The following is a 22,525-nucleotide window of genomic DNA, read 5'->3' on the forward strand; positions in this document are numbered from 1 at the left end:
GTAATCTTATAAAAAAAACTTACAGCAAATAAAAAGGAAATACTCTTTGTTTTGTTTTTTGGTCCACTTCTGACTGTGTTCAGGACTTACTCCTGATACTGTGCTCAGGTATTACTCCTGGCAGTATTTGGTAGATCAGATGGATCACCAGGAATTGAACCCTGGTGAGCCTTGTGTAAGGTAAGTACCTTATTTACTGTACTTTCTCAGCTTCAGGCCCCATTTTTTTTAATGTTAAAATTTTGGGGTTATTGTGTGTGTGTGTGTGTGTGTGTGTGTGTGTGTGTGTGTGTGTCCCAACTCCAGAATGCTTCTGTGGCTCTGTGCTCAGGGATGACACCTGGCTGTGCTTGGGAGACTACATACAGTGTACAGAATTAAATCAAGGTAAGTGAGGTGCAAAACAAACATCTTAACTCCTGTAATATCTGGTCCCCAAATACCCTGTTCTAAATGCTTAACATATTACTTTTCCATGAAGAACATTCATAATCACACACCAGAGAAGAGCAAGTTAGTCTGCTGACAAGACTAAAACCTTGCTTTCAACCAAATTTAGATCATGTCTGAAGAAAGATTTGCAAAATAACAAAGAAAATCTTTATTTACTCATATTTAGGCATGGAAATCCTATGGATTTTTATTGTTTGACTCCAAAAGTTGCAAAGAAATCTTTCATTGCAAGGGCACACTTACCTGGAACTCCCAAGTGAAAGCCAGTAGTGAAATTGGCTTTAAATCCTCTTTTTGCCAACTCATCATCTGAGATAAAAAGCACAGTCATTCTGTTGGTAGTGGAAAACACGTCCTTGACTGGTCCTGGCCCTGTGTACACAGCTGCCCCGAAGAAAATGAACTTTGTAAGTGTGTACTTTTGGTATGAAGAAAAACCTAAAGTTTAGATTTCCTCTTATATACAGATATTACTCAGCTCCATGTAGCTGCTTCTAAAACAGCTGTATGTGAAAATATCTGCATATTCTTTTATATTTTGCACACTGCCTCTGCAAAAGCCAATTTGATAATTTTCAATATTCCCTGAGAAATGTGAATTCTATAACTTCATTAAAAATTATTCATAGTAGTATCTGACTTAGAGCCCCAGCCATTTGAAACCCATATTATTCCAGCAAAATTATTATTTGCTTGTTTTTTAAAGAACTTTAAGGACCTTAACTCTCAGTAAATTGTATCTAACATGTTTTACATCTTTTGTGAGTTGAGCCATAAGCTAAATCTGAAAGAGGGATGAATTAGACTGCTAATATAAAACTACAAGGTAGCTTTGAAAAACCTCTCTGTTAATACCTGGGTTTGGACATAGCACTGTAGCACTGTTATCCCGTTATTCATTGATTTTGTTCGAGTGGGCACTAGTAATGTCTCCATTGTAAGACTTGTTACTGGTTTTTGGCATATCGAATACGCCATGGGTAGCTTGCCAGGCCCTGCCGTGTGGACAGGATACTCTCAGTAGCTTGCCGGACTCTCCAAGAGGGACTGAGGAATCGAACCCAGGTCGGCCACATGCAAGGCAAATGCCCTACCCACTGTGCTATCACTCTAGTCCCAAGTTGGACATAATAAAAACAAATGTTCTGAAGATGAGAGGCATAACCTTCCCCAACCTTAAACTCTACTACAAAGCAGTAATAATTAAAACAGCATGGTAAAGGCAGAGCCACAGACCAAAAACAGAATTGACTATCCTGACACACACCCTCAAATATATGATCATCTAATCTTTGATAAGGGAGCAAGAAATGTGAAGTAGAGCAAGGAAAGTCTCTTTAACAAGTGGTGCTGGCAAAAGTGGCCAGATCCACGCAAAAGAAAAATGGGCTCAGACCTCTACCTAACACCATGTACAAAAGTCAGATCAAAATGGACTAAAGATCTCAACATCAGACCAGAATCCATAAGGTACATTGAAGACAAGGTCGGCAAAACCCTCTACGACATTCAAGCTAAAGGTATTTTCAAAGATGACAGGCCATTGGCCAAGCAACTGGAAGCCAGCCTCACATGATAGGGGAAAAGGCAGCTCAGATATAGAAGGGAACATCAAGTAAATGATGTTTAGACGGCCTGCTCAGGAGGGGAGGGGCATGCTGAAAGTAGACTATAGACTGATCATGATGGCCATTCAATACTTGCATTGCAGACCACAACACCCTAAAGGAACTAGAGTAAAAGGGAATGCACCTGCCAGAGGCGGTAGGGGTAGGGGATAAGAGGGCATTGGAGGGATACTGGGAACACCGATGGTGGAGAACGGCCACTGGTAGAGGGATGGGTACTCGACCATTGAATGACTGAAATGTAAGTACGAAAGTTTATAAGTCTGTAACTGTACCTCATGGTGATTCATTAAAAAAATTAAAGAATACTCTTCACTAAACCATAAAGGCTCAAGTTAGTCAGAAATACATTAGTATCATTAAGGGTATCAGGAAAATCTGAAAACAATTTTGTTTCCGGAGACCTGCATGCTGACACATTTGAAAACTATGATTCTGGGATCTTTTTCAGTAATTTTCAATGATTTATATAAACATTAAGAGGTGAAGTGGTGAAATTAGACATTAAGAACCCAAAATTCTATTTGGAAGGACAATGTGATATGTAAATGGAAAAACTACTACTATGAATATGTTTTCTAACTATGTATTTAAAAGTCAAATCTGAAGTTCTCAGTTCAGCTGGCACTAACCTCTTCCAAGGCTTTCATTTCTAGTTGTTCTCTGAGTGACTCTCAAAAGCCTCTTAGGAAATTGGCATTCCAGATGTTTGTGAGGTTTTACTGAAGAACCCTACACCAGGAATATGAATTAGTCTGGTTGAGGAGTGCTCTCCTTCTCTCTGGCCCTTCAGTCTAATGAAAGTGTTCCCAAGTATCTTCCTACCTGGTTCCAGTGTTCACCTAATTGTATCCTGATTGCATAGTCATCGAAAGAAATATTATAAAAGGTTAATATTTATTCAGAGCACAATTACAGAATAAACCTTTAGTTGTAAAGTGCACTGCTTCATGTATTCCACTTGACCCCTTACACAGCTTTGCAATTTAATATGTCTTATCAAGAGACACCTAAACCGAAAATTAGCAGTAGTTTACTAAGGCAATAGGTGTTTTATGTGTTCAATAGAGTTTTCCTTGCTAACTTGCATTTTATGATGTTAGGACAGAAATTTCTTCTAGAATATGAGTCCCTCCCCATGTTTATTTAAAAAGTAAATGAGCAATAGTTTATTTTAATTTTGGTAATATTTTCACTCATTTTCCAGTATTTAAATATTACAAGGCAGAGAGTCTCTGGCCCTCGAGCCTGGCTGTCTTCCCTGGGGTCCCTCAAAGGGGTGGGCTCCAGCTTCCCTCTCACCCCAAGCAGAGCTCCCATGGCAAAAGACCTTCGGATTGGGACTGGGCCCAGATTTCCCATTTTTCCAGTAGCTAGGTGGTCACACCCAGGGACTTCCCCCGGCGCCATGTAATCCCACCAATGGCCAATATCCAGATACTATAAAACCAAGCTCCCGGAAGTGACATCTTATAGCCTACTTCTCCTTCTGGGAGAACCTGGCAAGCTACCGAGAGTTTCCCGCCCACATTGGAGAGCCTCCCAAACTCCCCATGGTGTATTCATATGCCCAAACAAGTAATAATGGTAGGTCTCATTCCCCAGACCCTGAAAGAACCTCCAGTCATTGGGAAAGACGAGTAAAGAGAGGCTTCTAAAATCTCAGGGCTAGGACAAATGGAGATGTTACTGAGACCGCTCGAGAAATTTGAGGATCAACGGGATGATGATGATGATGATGATGATGATGTGAAATATTACAAAACAATAATGAAATATATAGTGAACTGATTTTCTTTTCTTTTCTTTTCTTTTCTTTTTTTTTTGCTTTTTGGGTCACACCTGGTGATGCACAGGGGTTATTCCTAGCCCTGCACTCAGGAATTACCCCGGGCAGTGATCAGGGGACCATATGGGATGCTGGGAATCGGACCCAGGTCGGCTGCATGCAAAGCAAATGCCCTACCCACTGTGCTATAGCTCCAGCCCCTGATTTTCATATTTTGTGTAACAAACATTTTCATATTTTGTTTAACAAATATTATTTTGCTACTTTGAAGCTAACATGACCTAATAGCAATCTTTGGACATTTGATCTATGTATGATGCAAAGAAAACTACATAATGAGTGTCCTTAGCTCTTAATCTCCGAAGTGCAAGATTATCATAGTGAATTCATAATAGATTCATGGAATCTATTTACTAATAGTTTAGTAAATCAAATTTACTAATCCTGGGTTACCAACAAGCCTCAAGAATAATATTATTCTGTAATAACTTCAAGAACTTCCAATAGTAAAAACTGCATATAAAACAGAAAATGAAAGTATGCTATTTTTTTATTTTCACGTTATTGGTTGTCAAAAGCTGGTTACTTTTACTGAGAAATTCTCTGTTCCTTAGTTCAATGCAACCTTCATGATATTTCAATTCCAGACTCACCTAAGAGCAAGGAGTCATCTCCGTCACCATCTCTGATTTCAACCACATCTGCAATATTTTCCAAGTCAAATTCTTGAAAATGAAGTTGTATATTCTTTCCCTTTTGTGCATTTAAATTCCATCTGCCTTTAAATGAATAAATAAGACATTTGAAAATACATTTCCTTTGATTCTTCATAAAAGCTTTATGCTTTTGAGAATTACAAATCATGTTCAGAGAAGATTTTTCCCATTTTGTGAAAACCAAGAGTCCAACATGTTTATCCCCCCAGGCTCGAGTAAAAAAAAAAACATTGATTTAGTCAAGATTATTTTTGGTAAAATTTCAATCAGATGTGTAATTAAATTTATCTTACTTATACGAAATGGAAAGCTTTAACCTTATAAATTTTCTTTCAATGCTAAAATCTATTTGTAATTAGCAAATGATAGCGATATTTTACTCCCATGTAAGATAATGGGAGTAAAATTATCATCATCATAATTAAATTTAGATAATTATGTGTAGTGATTAAAGTGTGATTTGTAAAGTGAGCAAACTTACCATTTAAGTACTTTTTTGTCATTCAGACTTCTTTTATATATATTATATGCTTTGATTTCTTTTGAGGAGATTTCTGAACAATACTCAGGGTACCCCAGGAGTTGCTTCTAGTGATACTCAGCCATCTGGGCTCTGGTTATGCTTGAGCCCAAAGGTGTGGTGCTATGGACCATACAGTACCAAGTAACACCAGACCCTTCTTGGTGTTGCTTGGGAACTTCAGTGTCACACCTAGAGATGAAGAGGCCTCCTAGCTCTGAGCTTTCCTATACTAAGTACACATGGTGTCCCTCCATTGCTCCTAACTTGGCCTCTTGTAACAATAACTTGGTTACCTTTAAAACTTAACGATCTCAATCTAGACTAATGTTGGGTTTTGCTCTATTTATTTCAGTGCCTAGCAAAGAGTTCAATAAATATCTGTCTCCAGATTAATACAAAATATCTTTGAATTATGCTTCTGATAATTTATTTTTCAGAATTTTTTAGGGGGTGGAGTATTGGGCCACACAGAGCAATGCTTAATAGTAACTCCTGGATCTACACTCAGGAATGACTCCTAGCAGTACTCAGGGGATTTCAGGAATAGAACCAAGGTAGGCTCCAAGCAAAGCAAGCATCCTACCTGCTGGACTGTATCTTCAGCCCCTATTTTTCAGATATTTTTAAATCTCTTGAAACAAGAGTTGGGCAATACCAGTACTCCTTCTCGATCTGTGCTTAGAAATTATTTCTAGTGTGGTTTGGGGGACCATGTATAGTTTTGTGGATTGAACAAAGGTGTGCCTTGTGAAAAGGTAGTACTTTAACCTCTGTACAATCTCTCTTGCTTGCTATGATATTATTTTGTACCAAGAGCGCATTGAAATGTTTTTCAATGTGAAATAGGTATTATAATTTCTGATAGCTCAAATAAATTATATTAAATGCTGTTCATTTATTTGCTTATTTGACCACATCTTAATCAAATTGTGACACTATTTTTCCATAAAAGTGATTTTTACTTATCTCTGGATAATTTGAAGGTTTAAAGTTGACATATCCTAACAACATGCTTTTCTCTATCCTTCAGTCTCTTTCACTGGCAGAAGTTTCCATTAAAAGAGTCATGTTAACAAGGTAAAATAAGAGAAACATGTCTATATCTTACACTCGCTACAATGGAATCTTGGTACAAACGGGAATCATCATCTTTAACATAAGCTTCATAAAGCTTTTATTAACTTCCTTACTTGCTAATAATGACCTAGAGAAAGATTGTGCTCAGTTTGAATAAAATATTCCTTTCTTATATTTTAGTAGTTCTCATTTTATCTTTTATACTGGGAACCTAATTACATTAGTCTAACTGCCTGCTTTATTGATTTTAGTTTATATTTACAGTTGACTCTTTACATATGATATTTCTCATTTATTTTATTCTATGAAATTCTTATATATATTACTGAAATTCTATCCATAAATAAGGCGTATGATTATGTTAGCGTTATATGCAGCAAAGTGACTCTTTAGTTTTCTGATTTCATTCAGTTTTTATATTTGAGAATTAGAACAACACCTTCTTCAAAGAAATATTCAGAGAATCAGCTCAAATCATGTAAATTACATCCTTGAAATGAAATAAATGCCAAAAATATTAGCTATTGCTAATTGTTATTATTTTTGTTCTCATTATGGTAAGCAGTGTCATGGATGTGGTAAGTGAATCCACACTTGGAAAATTTACAGTTTTGTTGTGTCGAGAGAACATTCTACTCAGGATATACCCATTCCCCCCACCCCCCTCCCCCAGGTCTTTGAAGAAGAATCTACTCACAGAAAGCCTTATTAGGATAGTTATTTGGAAAGTTCGTAGAAGTAAATGTTGTATTTGGCTCCCACAATTCAAAAGGTCCTCCACAATCCGCTGCAAAGGAAAGTAATAAAAAATCATTAGTGACGCAAGGTTGGTTTCGGAAAGGTAATACTATATTCCAGCAACATTCAGTTACATTTCTCACAATTCCATCTTATATGATAAATTTTACAGTTTGGAAATTGTGCAATTTATGGTAGGAAAGATACAGGTAAAGAGTTCTTTTATTAAAAAAAAAACTTGTCAAAACCTTAGATATTTCTATGCTCATTGAGAATCTCCAAAGGGCATTAGTCAGTATTTACCAAATTTGTTGTACAATGGTACATCTGGGTTTTTTTTTTTTGGGGGGGGGGATGACATTTTTTTCATAGATTTGATGCAATAAGGTTACAAAGTTACTGCTCTAGAAAATAAAAATTAATCTTTATAACAAAATAAATCTTAAAAGGAGTACTCATAAATCATGAATTTGCCACTTTATTCTCCACCCCCCCCAGTCGGCCATCCTCAACAGTGCTCAGTGGTTTCTCCTGGGTTTGTGCTTGGGAGTTACTCACGACAGTGCTCAGGGGCCCTAGGTGGTACCAAGAATCAAATCCAACTTGCACATGTAAAGCGTGCAATCAGTTTTTTTAGCAATATCTCTGTTCCCTTATTTTACTCCTCTCTTCCTCCAACTTGTTTTCTGTATAAGAAGACATTTATTACCATTTTAATTGAGAAATTTGACTTTAAGATGATCAAAACTGTCATGTCACTTCTTTAATATTATTCATTTACAATACTAGTTTCAGTAGGGGCTAGTGAAATGGTACACAGCCAGTAGTTAAACAATTTTCTTTTCATGAATCCAACCCAAGTTCAATCCTTTGCACTACATATGGTTCTTTGAGCACCACCAGAAATGATCCCTGAGCAAAGGTCTAGGCCTAGGACTAGGACTCTGACTGGTAAGAGTCAGGTGTGGCCCAAACCCCACTCTTACAAAACAGACAAAATTTCAATGAACTGATGTTACCCATCATTCTCTATGAATCAAATTGGAACTTAGCTTTAAAACAAATGCATAAATATGCCTCATTAGAAATACAATCTTTTAAATGATACACTTTATGAGATTCATAATATTTTATACTTATCTTCTTATTTGAAGAATCAAATTTAAAACTTTAAAAATACTAAAAATATCCCATTTTTTTTGTCTTTTTATCAATTTTTCTTAAGATAACAAGAGAATACAAGTAACCTAATTTTAAAATATCAAAAACTGCGATAAGTATATACATATTTGTAAATAAAACAGGAATTATTTGCAATAAGATAGAAATCAGAGAAAGAATAATTAAGTGTGCCTATACTTAAGGCAGGTCCTCAGTTAAACTTCTTGCAAAATTTATTTTTACATATCTATGCTTTATTAATGCAGCTTCTTCAAAACAGAAGTGAATTTTTAAGATTTATGTATAATTAATATCTTCAATTTGGGTTCAAACTACTTCTGATAGTTCACAGAACAGCTGTTGCTCTGACTTGGTAATGATATCACTGCCAATAATATTGTCACCATACAGGACACCTGTTATGTCCTATAAAGAGGTAGAGTCTTGTTCATCTTACACACCCTTTCATATTATCTACCAGGACCCAATAAGCTTAATGAGAACAATGAACTATCTTATAAAATTTTATCATTTGCAAAGTGCTTCCATGCATATTGCCCCATCTAGAGCGATATAGAAGAAAGATGTGTGGGTTAAAATTGTTCCTCTGAGTTAATAATTGTCTTATTAAGACTTGGTTTTATCATATGAAAAACACTTTGGAAATTTTCAGTTTTGTCATAAAAACTGGAGATAATTTAAGAATATTTTTTAAATTTCCCTGGCACATTTATTGTTTTTGATTAACTAATTTAATTAGTGCATTAATGGGCTAAGTAAATATTATTATTATATCCATGTTTAAGTGGACAATCTGAGGGTTAGAAATATTTAATTACTTATTAAAACCACTGACATTTATATGAAATCTAAGTCAAGACTTAAACTCAGTTCATTTCGAGATCACCTATTGAATGTTATGTCTCCTCCTGGGTTCATTAAACTTTGAATATTTTGACTATCTGATTAATAAAGGCTATATCTGAGAGAATCATGCAGTGTACATGAAGTGCTTTTTAAAAACTTGTTTTGCTTTTGGATTGCATCTAGCTGTGCTTAGGACTTACTCCAGACTTGTTATTCATAGATCACTTCTGGTGGTGCTCAAGGGACCATATGTATTCTGGAGATTGAACTTAGGGTCTACTGCATGCAAGACAAATACATGCTTTGCTCACTGTACTGTCTCCCCAACCCCTGATGGAGACTTGTACAAAATAAAGAGAATGCAGGAAAAAAAAGGTGACACTGAACACAGGTGACAAAAAGGATATGGGAATTGTACCTATCCACAATAACTGTTCCTCCGAGGATGGCACCAACTATCCTATGGTTGTGACTATCTTGTGTGACTATCTTGTGTGACTATCTTGTGTGACTATCTTGCCAAGATTTGTGGAAAAAACAAAGACCTATACAAGTCTTTAACTTCCACATACACGGAATTCATTTAATTTTACTAAATGCTATCAGATTCTTTCTTCAAACTGTGATTCGACTAATGAGGAAGTATAACTTCAGGGTTTAAAAACAAAACTGCAAATTTGGCCTCCGCCAGCATGACTGGGGATTTGACACTAATTAATTTTTGAAATTTTGTTTTTCCTTTTAGAATTTTATTATCATTTTTCTCTTCAAAAATAGAAAGTTCTCTGAATATTATCCTCCTAATATAGCAAAGACATAACATTTTGTAGCACATATTGAATTTCCAAGACCTGAACATTCAGTACACAGGAAGACCAAAATTCAAGCTTTGTCAAGGGTAATTGCAAAACCATTCAAGGCATTTAGTTTACTTCACCTTTCTCCACTGAACACAAGTCTCAGAAAAAAACACTTATTTGAAATACCTAAGATTAGCTTTTTAATAAAACAATGAAACAAATTATTATGCATGTGTAAAAATTTATCATGGTTTCTGAAAGAAATTGGGAAGAGAGTAAGAGAGATGAGGGCAGAGATTATTTTACTGTTGACAACAGAAGTTTGGTGGTGGTTCTGATGAATTTCTAATGCATCCAGAGCTGTGATGCTTTAACTCCTAAAATACTTAATCCTGTTCACTAGAATCAATTAATAAAAAGAGGTTTGAAGTTGTTATCCTACTGGCTATGAAGAGGAAAACAAAAATGGCACTATGACCTAATGAATTCAAAGAATCTTTAAAAAATGCTGGAAAAGTAATGCATTTATATTTTCATTTGTAAATGATTATGCAGCAAGTTCTGCTAGTGAACCGCAGAGCCTGACAATCAATCACAACCATGCAAAACTTGCCAAGCTCATCTTTACTTGCAGTACCTTGACAGTACAAAGTTAAGACCAGTGAAGGCCAGCCTGAAATATACAGTTAACCATACCACTAATTTTAAATGAAATTAAGTACCTGTATATGCACTTTAAAATAAAATAGATCAATTACCATACAACAGAATATTTTAATGTTCATTTAAAAATAAATATTGGTCAAATAAATGGCGAGCAAGATCATTGAACTGATGAGAGGGATCAGTTATTTTCCTTATATAAATTGTTATAAGAAATTTTCAGAAATTTGCAAACCATTCTAAAATATGACAGTTTAATTAAAAGAGGATACTGTCCAAATAGAGATATAGTGTAAGCTTCTTAAGAGAGGAATTAGAATCATGGAAGGTAATTAGTCATGCTGTGTCATTAGATAAACCACCCCCACCCAGAGGTCATTTTGAATAGTCTGTGTGGTAATGGCAAATTCTTTTCATTTATGGTAGTTACACTCTTTTTCTTTTTTTTTTCTTTCAGCTGTTCTCTCAAAGATTTACATTCTGATTAACTTCTATGAGATCATTAGGGATTTTTGCTACATGCACTCTGTAAATACCATGCAGTATTCTGCTCAGTGCTTGTCAGAACGGATATTTGTCTTGTGGTATGCCAGCTTTCATCCAGACAGAAACTTCTTACATCCATGAGATAGGTGTCAATATGAAGACATTGACAGTGGGATGAAGAACAGGAGTGTACATCTTTCATTTACAACAAGAGGGTTCAGATTAAAGATAGGGGTGACAAATAGGGTATAGTAAAGAGTGGGTTTAATTATAATTTTTATCCAAGAGTAGCAATGTATGTAACTTAACAAATAATATCTCACAGATTCCTGTGTGTTTTGAAAAGTGAATTATTTTAAATTTTAGTGATATTATTCTTTGTCATATTAATAGATAAGTCCTGCTATATTACAGATAATTAATATTTCTATAAGTTTGACCTATCATCATTATCATCATCATCATCATTATCATCATCCCGAGTGATCGTTGATTTTCTCAAGTGGTCTCAGTAACGTCTCCATTGGTCCTAGCCCTGAAATTTTGGAAGCCTCTTTTTACTAATCCTTCCCAACAGTGCTACATTGGAGGCTCTTCCAGGGTCAGGGGAATGAGACCCATCATTTCTACTGGTTTTGGCATATGAATGCGCCATGGGGAGTTTGTCAGGCTCTCCCATGCAGGCAGGAAACTCTTGGTAGCTTGCCAGTTTCTCCGAGAGGGAGAACTAGGCTATAAGATGTCATGTGACCATGTACTTCCAGGAGCTTGGTTTTATAGTCTCTGGATGTTAGCCATTGATGTTTGCCTTATAATACAAAATGATATTTTGTGCTCAATTCATTAAAATTTATGTTTATAAAAACACATTCTAATGACTATTCATGATACAAATACTTTTATTTAAATTGGGGCAATGAAGCACACATTTTTTCCATCTTTCAGACTTCTATGGTTCAAACTCCCTTTGTAATTAATAATGATAGACTCAATATAACCCTAACAAATAGGTGTTTTGGTGATACACAGATGAAAATAGAGGCTTTCAGAAAACTGATGGGCTAGGAAAGTTCTGGAGATGCCTCTTCCCAGAAGCACAGCAACCTTGCATCTATTCTGGAGCAACTCTCTTTGAAAATAAAACCAGGGTTTGAGGTACTGCATCTCCAAACACAAAGTGTTAGACACCACCAGAATAGTGGGGGATTCAGACTCTCCCCCAGGATAATTGGGGCATTGGGATCCAAGGCTATGGAAGGCATCAAGTGCACTGACCCTCCACCTAACAAATAAACGTATTTGCCCACGTGGTTGTCATAGCACCTGGGAATTGAATGGGAGAAGGGAATGCATGCCATAGAGAAGAAAGGAGAAGCTTTCCCCTGGAGAAGAGAATTCTGGGGAAGAGAGATCAGTGAAAAGTTCTCAGACCTAACTGAAGAAATGTCATTTGTTGAAACAAAGACTTCTGCAGAAGGATCAAGAAGGTAGTACACATTCTATATAGAATGAAATCATCAGAAAGTAAATGGCTCCACCCTTCTTTTCTAAGAGGATTTGCCATCAGTTCTTACATCTATGAGGCTATTCCAGTGCAAGTCACTGTTGGGATTTGAGTCTAGGGAAAACCACACCGGACTTGTTTGGTGTCAGTGATTGTAGCCCTCTCCTGGGTTTGCTTTCCCTGGGAAAGCTTTTTCCAGGCTAGGATCTAAAGGTTTCCTGAGGACTTTCTCACCTGCAGTAAGGAGCCTGGGCAATGGGGATGTGCCTCTGGGAAACGCTCTGTTCCTGGAGGTGCTTACAAATCATCCCAGATTGAAAATAGTGCAAAGCAGGTGGATCAAAAGGAAAGTGCTGGTTGAATCAGCTTTAAACTGGCACTGGCAGCAGAAACCTATGGAGCAGCTGACTCCCACAGTGGCTACAGCCAAGGTTTCCTTACGCTGTAGTTGGCTTCTTGTTCGACATGCCACACTAAGGCCTGTGCTTCAGTAATCTTAATAGTTTATAAGATCTCAGCCTTACCAGAATAAAAGCTCCAGTTTCCTTGGCCAATGGCAAAATTCTTGACCTACAGCTACCTACAGCTCCATATTTATTTATTTGTTTGGGCCACATCTGGCGGTGCTCAGGGATCACTTCCCACTCTGCATTCAGCAATCACTCCTGACGGTGCTCGAAGGGCCATCTGGCATGCTGAGGATATACCACATTCAAGGCAAACATTCTGCCTGCTATACTCTCTAGTCCCCACAACTTTGAAATTTAACTTTGAAATTTAAGACAACACTGTTATATCAGAACTGGGGCAAGAAAATATTTAGTTAACCCATAATAATAAAGACATAGCATCAAAAGTAGTGAAAAGGCAGAAAACTCTACTCAATTGATGAATTAAGGTAAGACCTTTAGAAAAAGAATTTAAATGCAACAAAACAAAAAAAATTGCCTGAAGAAAACTTAAAAGCAAAAATTCTAAGCATATTCTTTTTTTATTTTCCTTTTGGGTCACACCCGGCGATGCTTAGGAGTTGTTCCTGGCTCTGCACTCAGGAATTACTCCTGGTTGTGCTTGGGGGAACATATGGAATGCTGGGAATCAAACCCAGGTAGGCCACATGCAAGGCAATTGCCCTACCTGCTGTGCTACCGCTCCAGCCCCTCTAAGGATATTCTTGAGATCCAAATAATTAATGAAGAAAATTTAAGGCATAAAAACAAAAAAAGTATGAGAAAATTTCAAACAAAAGTCACGGAACTAAAGAATACAGTAACTGAATTTCAGAATACATTAGAGAGGTACAACAAGAAACTTGATTAAGAAAATGGAATATGTCAGTTGGAGATAGTACAGTGGAAAGCATTCCATAGAAGAGCAGTAAAAACAAAAACAATGCAAAACAAAAGAGTAAAAAATAAAGAGAAAATGGGCCAGAGATAGATAGCACAGCAGGTATGGTGCTTGATTTACTTGAGGTCAACCTAACTTTGACTGCTACTGTCTCTTCAGACCTCCAGGAATGATGACTGAGTTCTCAGCCAGGAGTATCCCTAAGCACTGCTGTATGTGGTATGTGGCCCCAACACACACACACACACACACACACACAAACACACACACGCATGCGCACACACGCATGAGAGCGAAACACACACAAAAAAATATAACAAAGGAACTATAGCAGAATGGACAGGACAGGAAAAGTCCTGTCTTTGGAGATGCTTATCAATATAAAGAGGACAAAAGCAAGAGGACCAGCTTCATTTCAGAGGGATTCCAGAATAAATTGTGAGAACAGAGCTAGGACCATCTGAAGAATTAAAGATATCTCCCAAACTGGGGAAGGAAATAAATACTCGATCCAGGACTATAGAGATTTCCAAGCAAAATAACCTCTAAGAGATGCATGACAATACGTATCATAATTTAAATGGAAAAATTAAGGATAAAAAGAGAATCTTTAAAAGAGTTAGAAAAAAAAATATGGTCACGTTTAAGGGAATTAAAGACCATCAATAATTTTCTCAGCAGAAATCTTACAAATACAAACATGGAAAGGCATGAGATACTCAAAGTACTGAATAGGAAATATCTCTAACTAGCAAATTTTATTTAGCTAGTCTGTCATTCTTATCTGAAGGAGACTTACAGGCAAACAACACTTTAGGAATAGATCTCCATAAAATCATCCTTACAATAAATGCTAAATGTATGTCTACAAACACAACACAACAAAATACACTCAAAACAAACAAAAATGTTCAGAAAGGGAGGAAGAAGACCATACCTCATGTTAGAAGGAAATTGAGAGTAATTCGCTCTCAACCTGAATACACACTGAAAGCGTAGCGTAGATCCCTATTATAAACCTCATGGTACCCTCCAAATATTAAGAATTTAGAAGAAACAGATAAGGTGAAAATAGAATTCAAACATTTTGTAAAAGATATGTATCAAAGTACAAGAGAAGAGGAAACGAGAACAAAATAGTGCCAAACTATAAAAACACTCAGAAAACCCATAGCAAAATGACAACAGATACTCAAATCACACCATCTGACAACATAATTGAATATGGAGGAGATCATACTAAATAAAGCAAGTTAGAAGGAGGAAGGCAAATAAATAGCAATAATTTTATTCAGATGAAAAATATAGAAACATAAAGCAAAACTGTCACTGTCACTGTCATCCCATTGCTTATCGATTTGCTTGAGCAGGCACCAATAACGTCTCCATTGTGAGACTTGTTGTTACTGTTTTTGGCATATTGAATATGCCATGGGTAGCTTGCCAGGCTCTGCCTTGTGGGCGGGATACTCTCGGTAGCTTGCCGGGTTCTCTAAGAGTGGTGGAGGAATTGAACTCGAGTCGGCAGCATGCAAGGCAAATGCCCTACCTGCTGTGCTATTGCTCCAGTCCATAAAGCAAAACAATGGTCAAAATTAAGCCAAGCAAATCCTTTGATACTAAGCACAGAAATTAGGTTAACAGGGAGAGAGGGAAGGATGGGCAATGGGTAGAAGTTCTGAGAACTGTGGTGGAAGGTTATTTGTACAGTGGTTGTCATAGTATGACAATATACATTGGAAGAGGTGTGAACTTATACCCTGAAAACACACAGTGATAAACTCATGTTAACAATAACAAAGAAAACCTCCATAAAACAAAATAAAACAACCACAACAACAAAAAAAACCACATTGATGCTGGATAATATATTATAATATATATAATATAAATAATATAACATTTACCATAGAGCTTGAAAAGGATTTGAATGCTAAATCATATTAGTGATGTAAGAACAATCAGTTCTTCCTTGAATATGACCATTGGTTATGAGAAAGGTGGATAACTGAGTCATTCCTGCGTGAAGAATTAAAGCCCTTTTGTTTTCCTTCAAGTACAATGTCATCTAGAATACTTTTAAAATAAGCTTTAGTTTATTGTTTGGAATGCAGTGTAGACCAAATGAAGGTCAAAGAATACAGAAATTATTATGATAATTTAAAAACAGCTGTAACTTAACCCTTTTTTTCTAGACTTAACAACTTCCAAAATAAGTCTGTTTTTCTGAAGGTAGTGTGGTTTATGTTTGTATGAGTTTCTATTCAATTTAGTAGGTATCCTGTCAAGAAGCAACCACATTGTATTGGAAGTTGGTATAATGTTTGTGTATTAGGATGTTTACTTTTATAGATTGACAACACACAGTCCTTTGATCATTGCTGAGTGTAGCATAGGTGGGACATCAGAACTTCTGGTAGTTGCTCCACAATATTAAACATGGCCATGATGCATTCCCCTCTACTCCACCCCGCCCCCAGAGTAAAAGATTTACTCTCTGAAAATATCAAAATAATGTTAAGAGAAAATATGACATTAAAACTAGATGATAGGGGCCGGAGCGATAGCACAGCGGGTAGGGCGTTTGCCTTGCACGCGGCCGACCCGGGTTCGATCCCCGGCATCCCATATGGTCCCCCAAGCACCGCTAGGGGTGATTCCTGAGTGCAAAGCCAGGAGTAACCCCTGAGCATTGCTGGGTGTGACCCAAAAAAGCAAAATAAAATAAAATAAAATAAAATAAAGGACAAGTAATTTATAAAAAAAAAAATAAAAAAAATAAAACTAGATGATATAATTCCTCCCGAAATGATCTTGAGATTTAACATCATCCTTATCAAAATTCCAGGTGAGTTCTTTGCAGAAATTGATATGTGGATCCTAATTCACAAGAAATTTGAGGGATACAGGATAGTCAAAACAGTTTAAACAAAAAGGCCTTAATAAGACTTAATATTAATCCTTAGCAATTTCAAAACTAAGTACAGTGCTACAATAATCATGACCAAGTGATACTGGCCTCAGGATATACAAAAAAGATCAATGAATAAATTAAAAGCTCAAAAAAAAGCTATCCTGCTGAAGGTCAACTGATTTTTATTAAGTGCGCCAAGAAAATTTTAACAGAGAAAAAAAAATGTCTTCAACAAATGGATGCTGAGACAACAGAATATTTGACAATAGTAAAACTGGATTCTTATAGTTCACACCTCATATAAAAATGATCTCAAAATGGAGTAAAAATCTAAATATAAAAACCTAACATTACAAATTTCTGTGAGAAAACGTAGACACAAATCTCTGTAATCCTGCTTCGGTAAGCTTCTTATATACAATGGTTCCTTAGATATAGCACTAAACTGACAGAAAACCAAGAGTAAACTGTATGGGCTTCAAAAAAATTAAGAATCAAAGTTAATCAACAAACAACACTAGGAAAGGGAAAATTTAGCCCACAGAATGGGAGGACTATTTGCAAATTAAATATTTGGTAATGGCCTTGTATCTAGAATGAAGACCTCCAACCACTCAACAATTAAAAAAATAAAAACTTAATCCAATTTAAAAATTGTCCAGAAAGGGACATGGACATAGTTCAAAAGGTTGGAGGACATGTTCATGTGCCTAAAATTTCTGCCACTGCATGGCCCAGGAATTCCAGATGTGGCCCTGGTGGCCCCCAGTACTACTCATCTTTGCAGTACCACTTCTCTTGCCCAAAGCACTAGACCAACAGGCCTATACAACTGGGAGTGGGTGGCCCTGGGGCCTCTCAGCACTGTTAGAGAAGGGCTCTACCATCCCTCTCTCCCAAATGACAATCTACATAGGTGATTCTCTAAAGGTGATGTATCTTAAGCTATTTCCCAGTCACCCCACACAAACCAAGCCTTCACTCCTATCTTTATCTAGACCTTTTTTCCTGCTTTATTTTAAATCATAGCATAAATCAGCATGAGCAATTCTAAGTATTTGTCTGCCTGTTAGTCCTGCAATGTAATATTTGTCTGCTCTGTTGCCCAACTTTTGCCATGGGAATGGTAGTTCTAGAAAGTATTTGGCTCATCTGTTTTGCATAGGTGTTCGATAAATATTTGCTGACAAAAACATAGAAACAAAAAAGAAACACAAGTTGGCACTAATACATGAAATTGTGTTCAACATTATTAGTCATCAGGAAAATACAACTAGAAATCATAAAAAGATAATACCTCATACACAGTGGGATAACTGCAATAAAGGACAGATTATAACAAGTATTGATGAGGATATGGCAAAAATGAAATCTTCACATGCTGCTGTATTTAAATATAAAAATGCAGCTACTCTGGAAAATAGTCTGGCAGTTTCTCAGAAAGTTAGACATGATTGTACCATAATGACCTAGCAATTCCATTCTTAGGTATATGTCTAAAAGTAATGAAAACACAATCATGAAAAACATATACATGAAGATTCATGGCAGAATATTCATGTCCCCAAAGTGGAAATAACCCAAATGCTCAATCTAAAGCCAATCCAAGGCCTCCATCTACATCTTTATTTATGAGTACATAAACACATCTGTATATATATATGAAAATATCAAAATAATGTCAATAGAAAATATGATGTTAAAACTAGATGGTATAATTCTTCCCCAAATGATCTTGAGATTTAACATAATCCTTATCAAAATCCCCGGTGATAAGGATGACAAAATGTATCATAATTTAAATAGATAAAAAAAAGAATCTTTAAAACAGAAAAAAAAAACACCATATGGTCATGTTTAAGGGAATTAATTAATCCCAGCCACCAGGAACTCTGCTCGGGGCGGGAAGAGAAGCTGGAGCCCATCCCCTCCAAGGGGCCCTGGGGAAGATAGCCAGGCGCATGGGCAAGATATCTTTAGCCTACTTCTCCCTCTGAGAGAAACTGGCAAGCTACTGAGAGTTTCCTGCCCACATGGGACAGCCTCAAAAGCTTTCCATGGGTGTATTCATATGCCAAAACCAGTAACAAGCTGGATCTCATTCCCCTGACCCTGAAAGAACCTCCTATGCGGCATCATTGGGAAGGCTGAGTAGAGAGAGACTTCTAAAATTTCAGGGATAGGAAGAATGGAGAGGTTACTGAGACTGCTGGAGAAATTCTACAATCAGCGGGATGATGATGATGATGAAAGAGAATTAAAGTCCATCAATTTAAGGGAATTAAAGACCATCAATGTATTTCTCAACAGAAATCTTACACAATAGAAGGAAGGGCTTATACAACAGAAGGACTGATGTACAAAGGACTAGAGTGAGAGCATAGTGGGTAGAGCATTTGCCTTGCACACAGCCGACCTGGGTTTTTTATATATATATATATATATAAAACAAGTATTGATGAGGATATGGCAAAAATATATATATGTGTGTACATATACACACACACACATATATATATATAAATAATATATATAATATATAAATAATAATATATATTATTATTTATAAATAATATATTATTATTTATAATATATTATATAATATATAATATATTATTATATAATATAAATTATATATAAATAATATATAATATATAAATAATAATATATTATTATTTATAAATAATAATATATAAATAATATATAATACTTGTTTTATATATATGTGTGTTTTATATATATATATAAAACAAGTATTGATGAGGATATGGCAAAAATATATATATGTGTGTACGTATACACACACACACACACATATATATATATATATATACATATATATATATATATATGCCCACATGGCAGAGCCTGGAAATCTACCCGTGATGTATTTGATATGCCAAAAAAGTAACAATATGTTCTTTGTGTTCCTGGAGCGAGCAGACACCATTGGGCTACATTAGCACGAGGCAGGGACAAATGAAGATGGTACTGGCACCCACTCAAGCAATTCAATGAACAATGGGATGACAGTGAAGGTGACTTTTATAGATACTACCTACATATTTAAATTATTTTGCTAATGTCACAGGGCAGCTGATGAGCATAGGGTTAATGAAAACTGAACATATGCTTCCTCAGACCAGGCACTCAGGGCTCTCTAGGAACAGGGGAGAAATTAACTTTTCCCTTTCAGTTACTAGTGTAGGATTATTTTCTTATATAAATGCTCTCTCAGAGCCGCAGAAAGGCTAGTCAACCATGGTTTCCTTTTATTTCTGCTTAAACAAATCAATGATCTGGAACCAGAAAAGCTCTGTTCAAATAAGAATGTCACTGAACCAATTGCAAATGGCATTAGAATGAAATTGTTCAGAATGCATTTGATGGTAATTAACATTTTCTGCTGTGCTAAATATTGCCCTGAAGTGAACCATTTGGAAACTGGAACAAATATACTTTGGGCAAATTCTAAAGATTATATTTTAAAATCAGATGGGTTATTCTTGCATTATAATTTTCCTATTGTTAAAGTATGTTAGGGTATATGGTTCCTTGACACTGAGGTATTTTTTCTCTCTTCCTGACTGGAGTATGAAGTCTGCATAGGTTGTACCGATAGTATTCTAATAAGAAAAATTATAAGTAATACTTAATTTCTATATATAATATGTACGAAGGACTGGAGTGATAGCATAGCAGGTAGGGCATTTGCCTTGCACGCAGCCAACCCAGGTTCAACTCCTCCGTCCCTCTAGGAGAGCCCAGCAAGTTACTAAGAGTATCCCACCTACACGGCAGAGCCTGGCAAGCTTCCTGTGGCGTATTCAATATGTCAAAAACAGTAACAACAAGTCTCATAATGGAGATGTTATTGGTGCCTGCTCGAGCAAAATCAATGAACAACAACAGTGCTACAAATATATACAAAGTAATTTCATGCTTTAAATTTTATAGAGTTCTTTGATTTAAATAATAGTTCAAAATATTGGGCTCAGGGTATTGCTACATTCACTTAAAAATTTATCTTCTTGATTATTGGTTGAGGACATTTCAATGCATTGGCAAAAGGGTGATGAACACAATATGAAATTATTACAATATTAAAATAGCAAAATGTTGCTAATATCGGGTACCCTATGGGGGCTATTTATGAAGCTAAAAGTGACTTTAATGCCTATAATATTTAATGCAAGTGTTTCATGTAATAGGCAAGTAGGATATGGGACATCTATCAGAAACAAGGTATACTATCTGAAATCACGCCAGAAAGCCTAAACTATTGCAATCATGTTGAGATTTTTTCCACCCACCAGTATTTTCAAGCTTTAATTCTTGTCTACAAGTTTTTCTTGCTCAAAACATTAGCATCACAGAGAGGAAAATAAATGCAAAGTATAACAGAAAAAAATTTTAGGTCACATTTAATATTTATTATCTATGTGGCTTTTAAGCAATGTGGACATGGGTGAAACAAAATGAATTAAACATAGAAATTATCAAGAAAATAGCTTTTTGTGTAATTTTATGCCAATTTTTATGACAATGATTATTTTTGGAGAAACAGGGTAGTTTTCTATATTTTTAAATCCAATTTTCTAGTATTATTAAATATCTTAATCTCTCTATGGGAGGACACACGGGACAGGGATTACTATTGACTCTGTGATCAAGGATTATTCCTGGTGGTGTGTTGTGGGAAACTGTGTGTCCTGCTAGACAAACCCGATCCATTGTATGAAAGGAGATAATTACCCCAGCATTATCTTTCCTGCCTAAATCTTTTCATCGTAATGTTTCCTCGGTACCATCAGTTCACAGTCTCTTCAAATTCCTTTTCAATTCCTTTACACTTCTAAAGGCACACATTGCTCTGAATATTTATTTATATGATTACTTTAACATGATTTGCTCTTTTTATATCTTACATTTTTATGCAGTGCTTCACATATAGTGGATATTTAAAATATTTGAGTGAATGTTTGAAATGTTATGAATTGTTTATATCACATAACAATATCTAAACATGTAAATACAAAAGATAAATTAGCCTTTCAGTGGTATGTAAGTCTACTTTCAATATGGTTTTACAGAACTATTTTGACAATATAAATACTATACTCATCATGCAGCATATATATATATAAAATATTTTCTATATTCTCAAATACTAGTTATTTGTATTAGTGTTTTTGAGTTGTCAGTTCTGCAGTTTTTAAAACAAAAATTTAGAATCAGGAAAATACAGTTTTGGAGTAAAAGCAAATTTGGATAAACTCAACAAATTGACTTGCTAGTGTGAACTGTCACTGTTGTCCCGTTGTTCATCGATTTGCTCGAGCAGGCACCAGTAACGTCTCCATCGTGAGACCTGTTGTTACTGTTTTTGGCATGTAAAATATGCCACGGGTAGCTTTCTAGGCTCTGACATGTGGGTGAGATGCTCTCGGTAGCTTGCCAGGCTCTCTGAGAGGGGCAGAGGAATCAAACCCGGGTCGGCTGTGTACAAGGCAAAAGCCCTACCCACTGTGCTATTGCTCCAGTCCGCTAATGCGAACATGGAAAAAATTTCAAATTTGCTTAAGAGAAAATGGGAGGTGAAAATATTTCTGTTTGTCGGCTTGGTAATATAACAAAATAAAAATATTCATGTGTTCTGTATAAGCAAAGCTGTAGAGATTAATCAACTTCCAATAAGCATGATCCAAATACATAGGATATGGCATTTGATAAAAACTACAATGCAGTAAATGGATAATACACAGTTGATAAAATTTTCCATTATTATATCATTTCTCATCACCATTTTTTCCCTCACCCTATAATGTGAAAGTGGCATGGAAAGATTGTCTCCTA

At 35.9% G+C, this 22,525-nt stretch overlaps 1 protein-coding gene across 1 annotated transcript in view; it reads right to left on the reverse strand.

Moving 5' to 3' along the window:
* The window catches only part of TMPRSS15 (transmembrane serine protease 15), a 120,249-nt gene that overhangs the window by 42,184 nt on the left and 55,540 nt on the right, over window positions 1–22,525 (reverse strand). Inside the window, exons 14-16 of the mRNA XM_055128728.1 lie at window positions 6,880–6,973; window positions 4,524–4,645; window positions 697–837 (exon numbers count right to left, since the gene is read on the reverse strand). Coding sequence (XP_054984703.1) covers window positions 697–837; window positions 4,524–4,645; window positions 6,880–6,973 — 357 coding nt within the window. The remainder of the gene's footprint in view (window positions 1–696; window positions 838–4,523; window positions 4,646–6,879; window positions 6,974–22,525) is intronic.

Source organism: Sorex araneus, chromosome 2 (assembly GCF_027595985.1).
Source record: "Sorex araneus isolate mSorAra2 chromosome 2, mSorAra2.pri, whole genome shotgun sequence".
In the NCBI taxonomy this organism is placed as follows: Eukaryota; Metazoa; Chordata; class Mammalia; order Eulipotyphla; family Soricidae; genus Sorex; species Sorex araneus.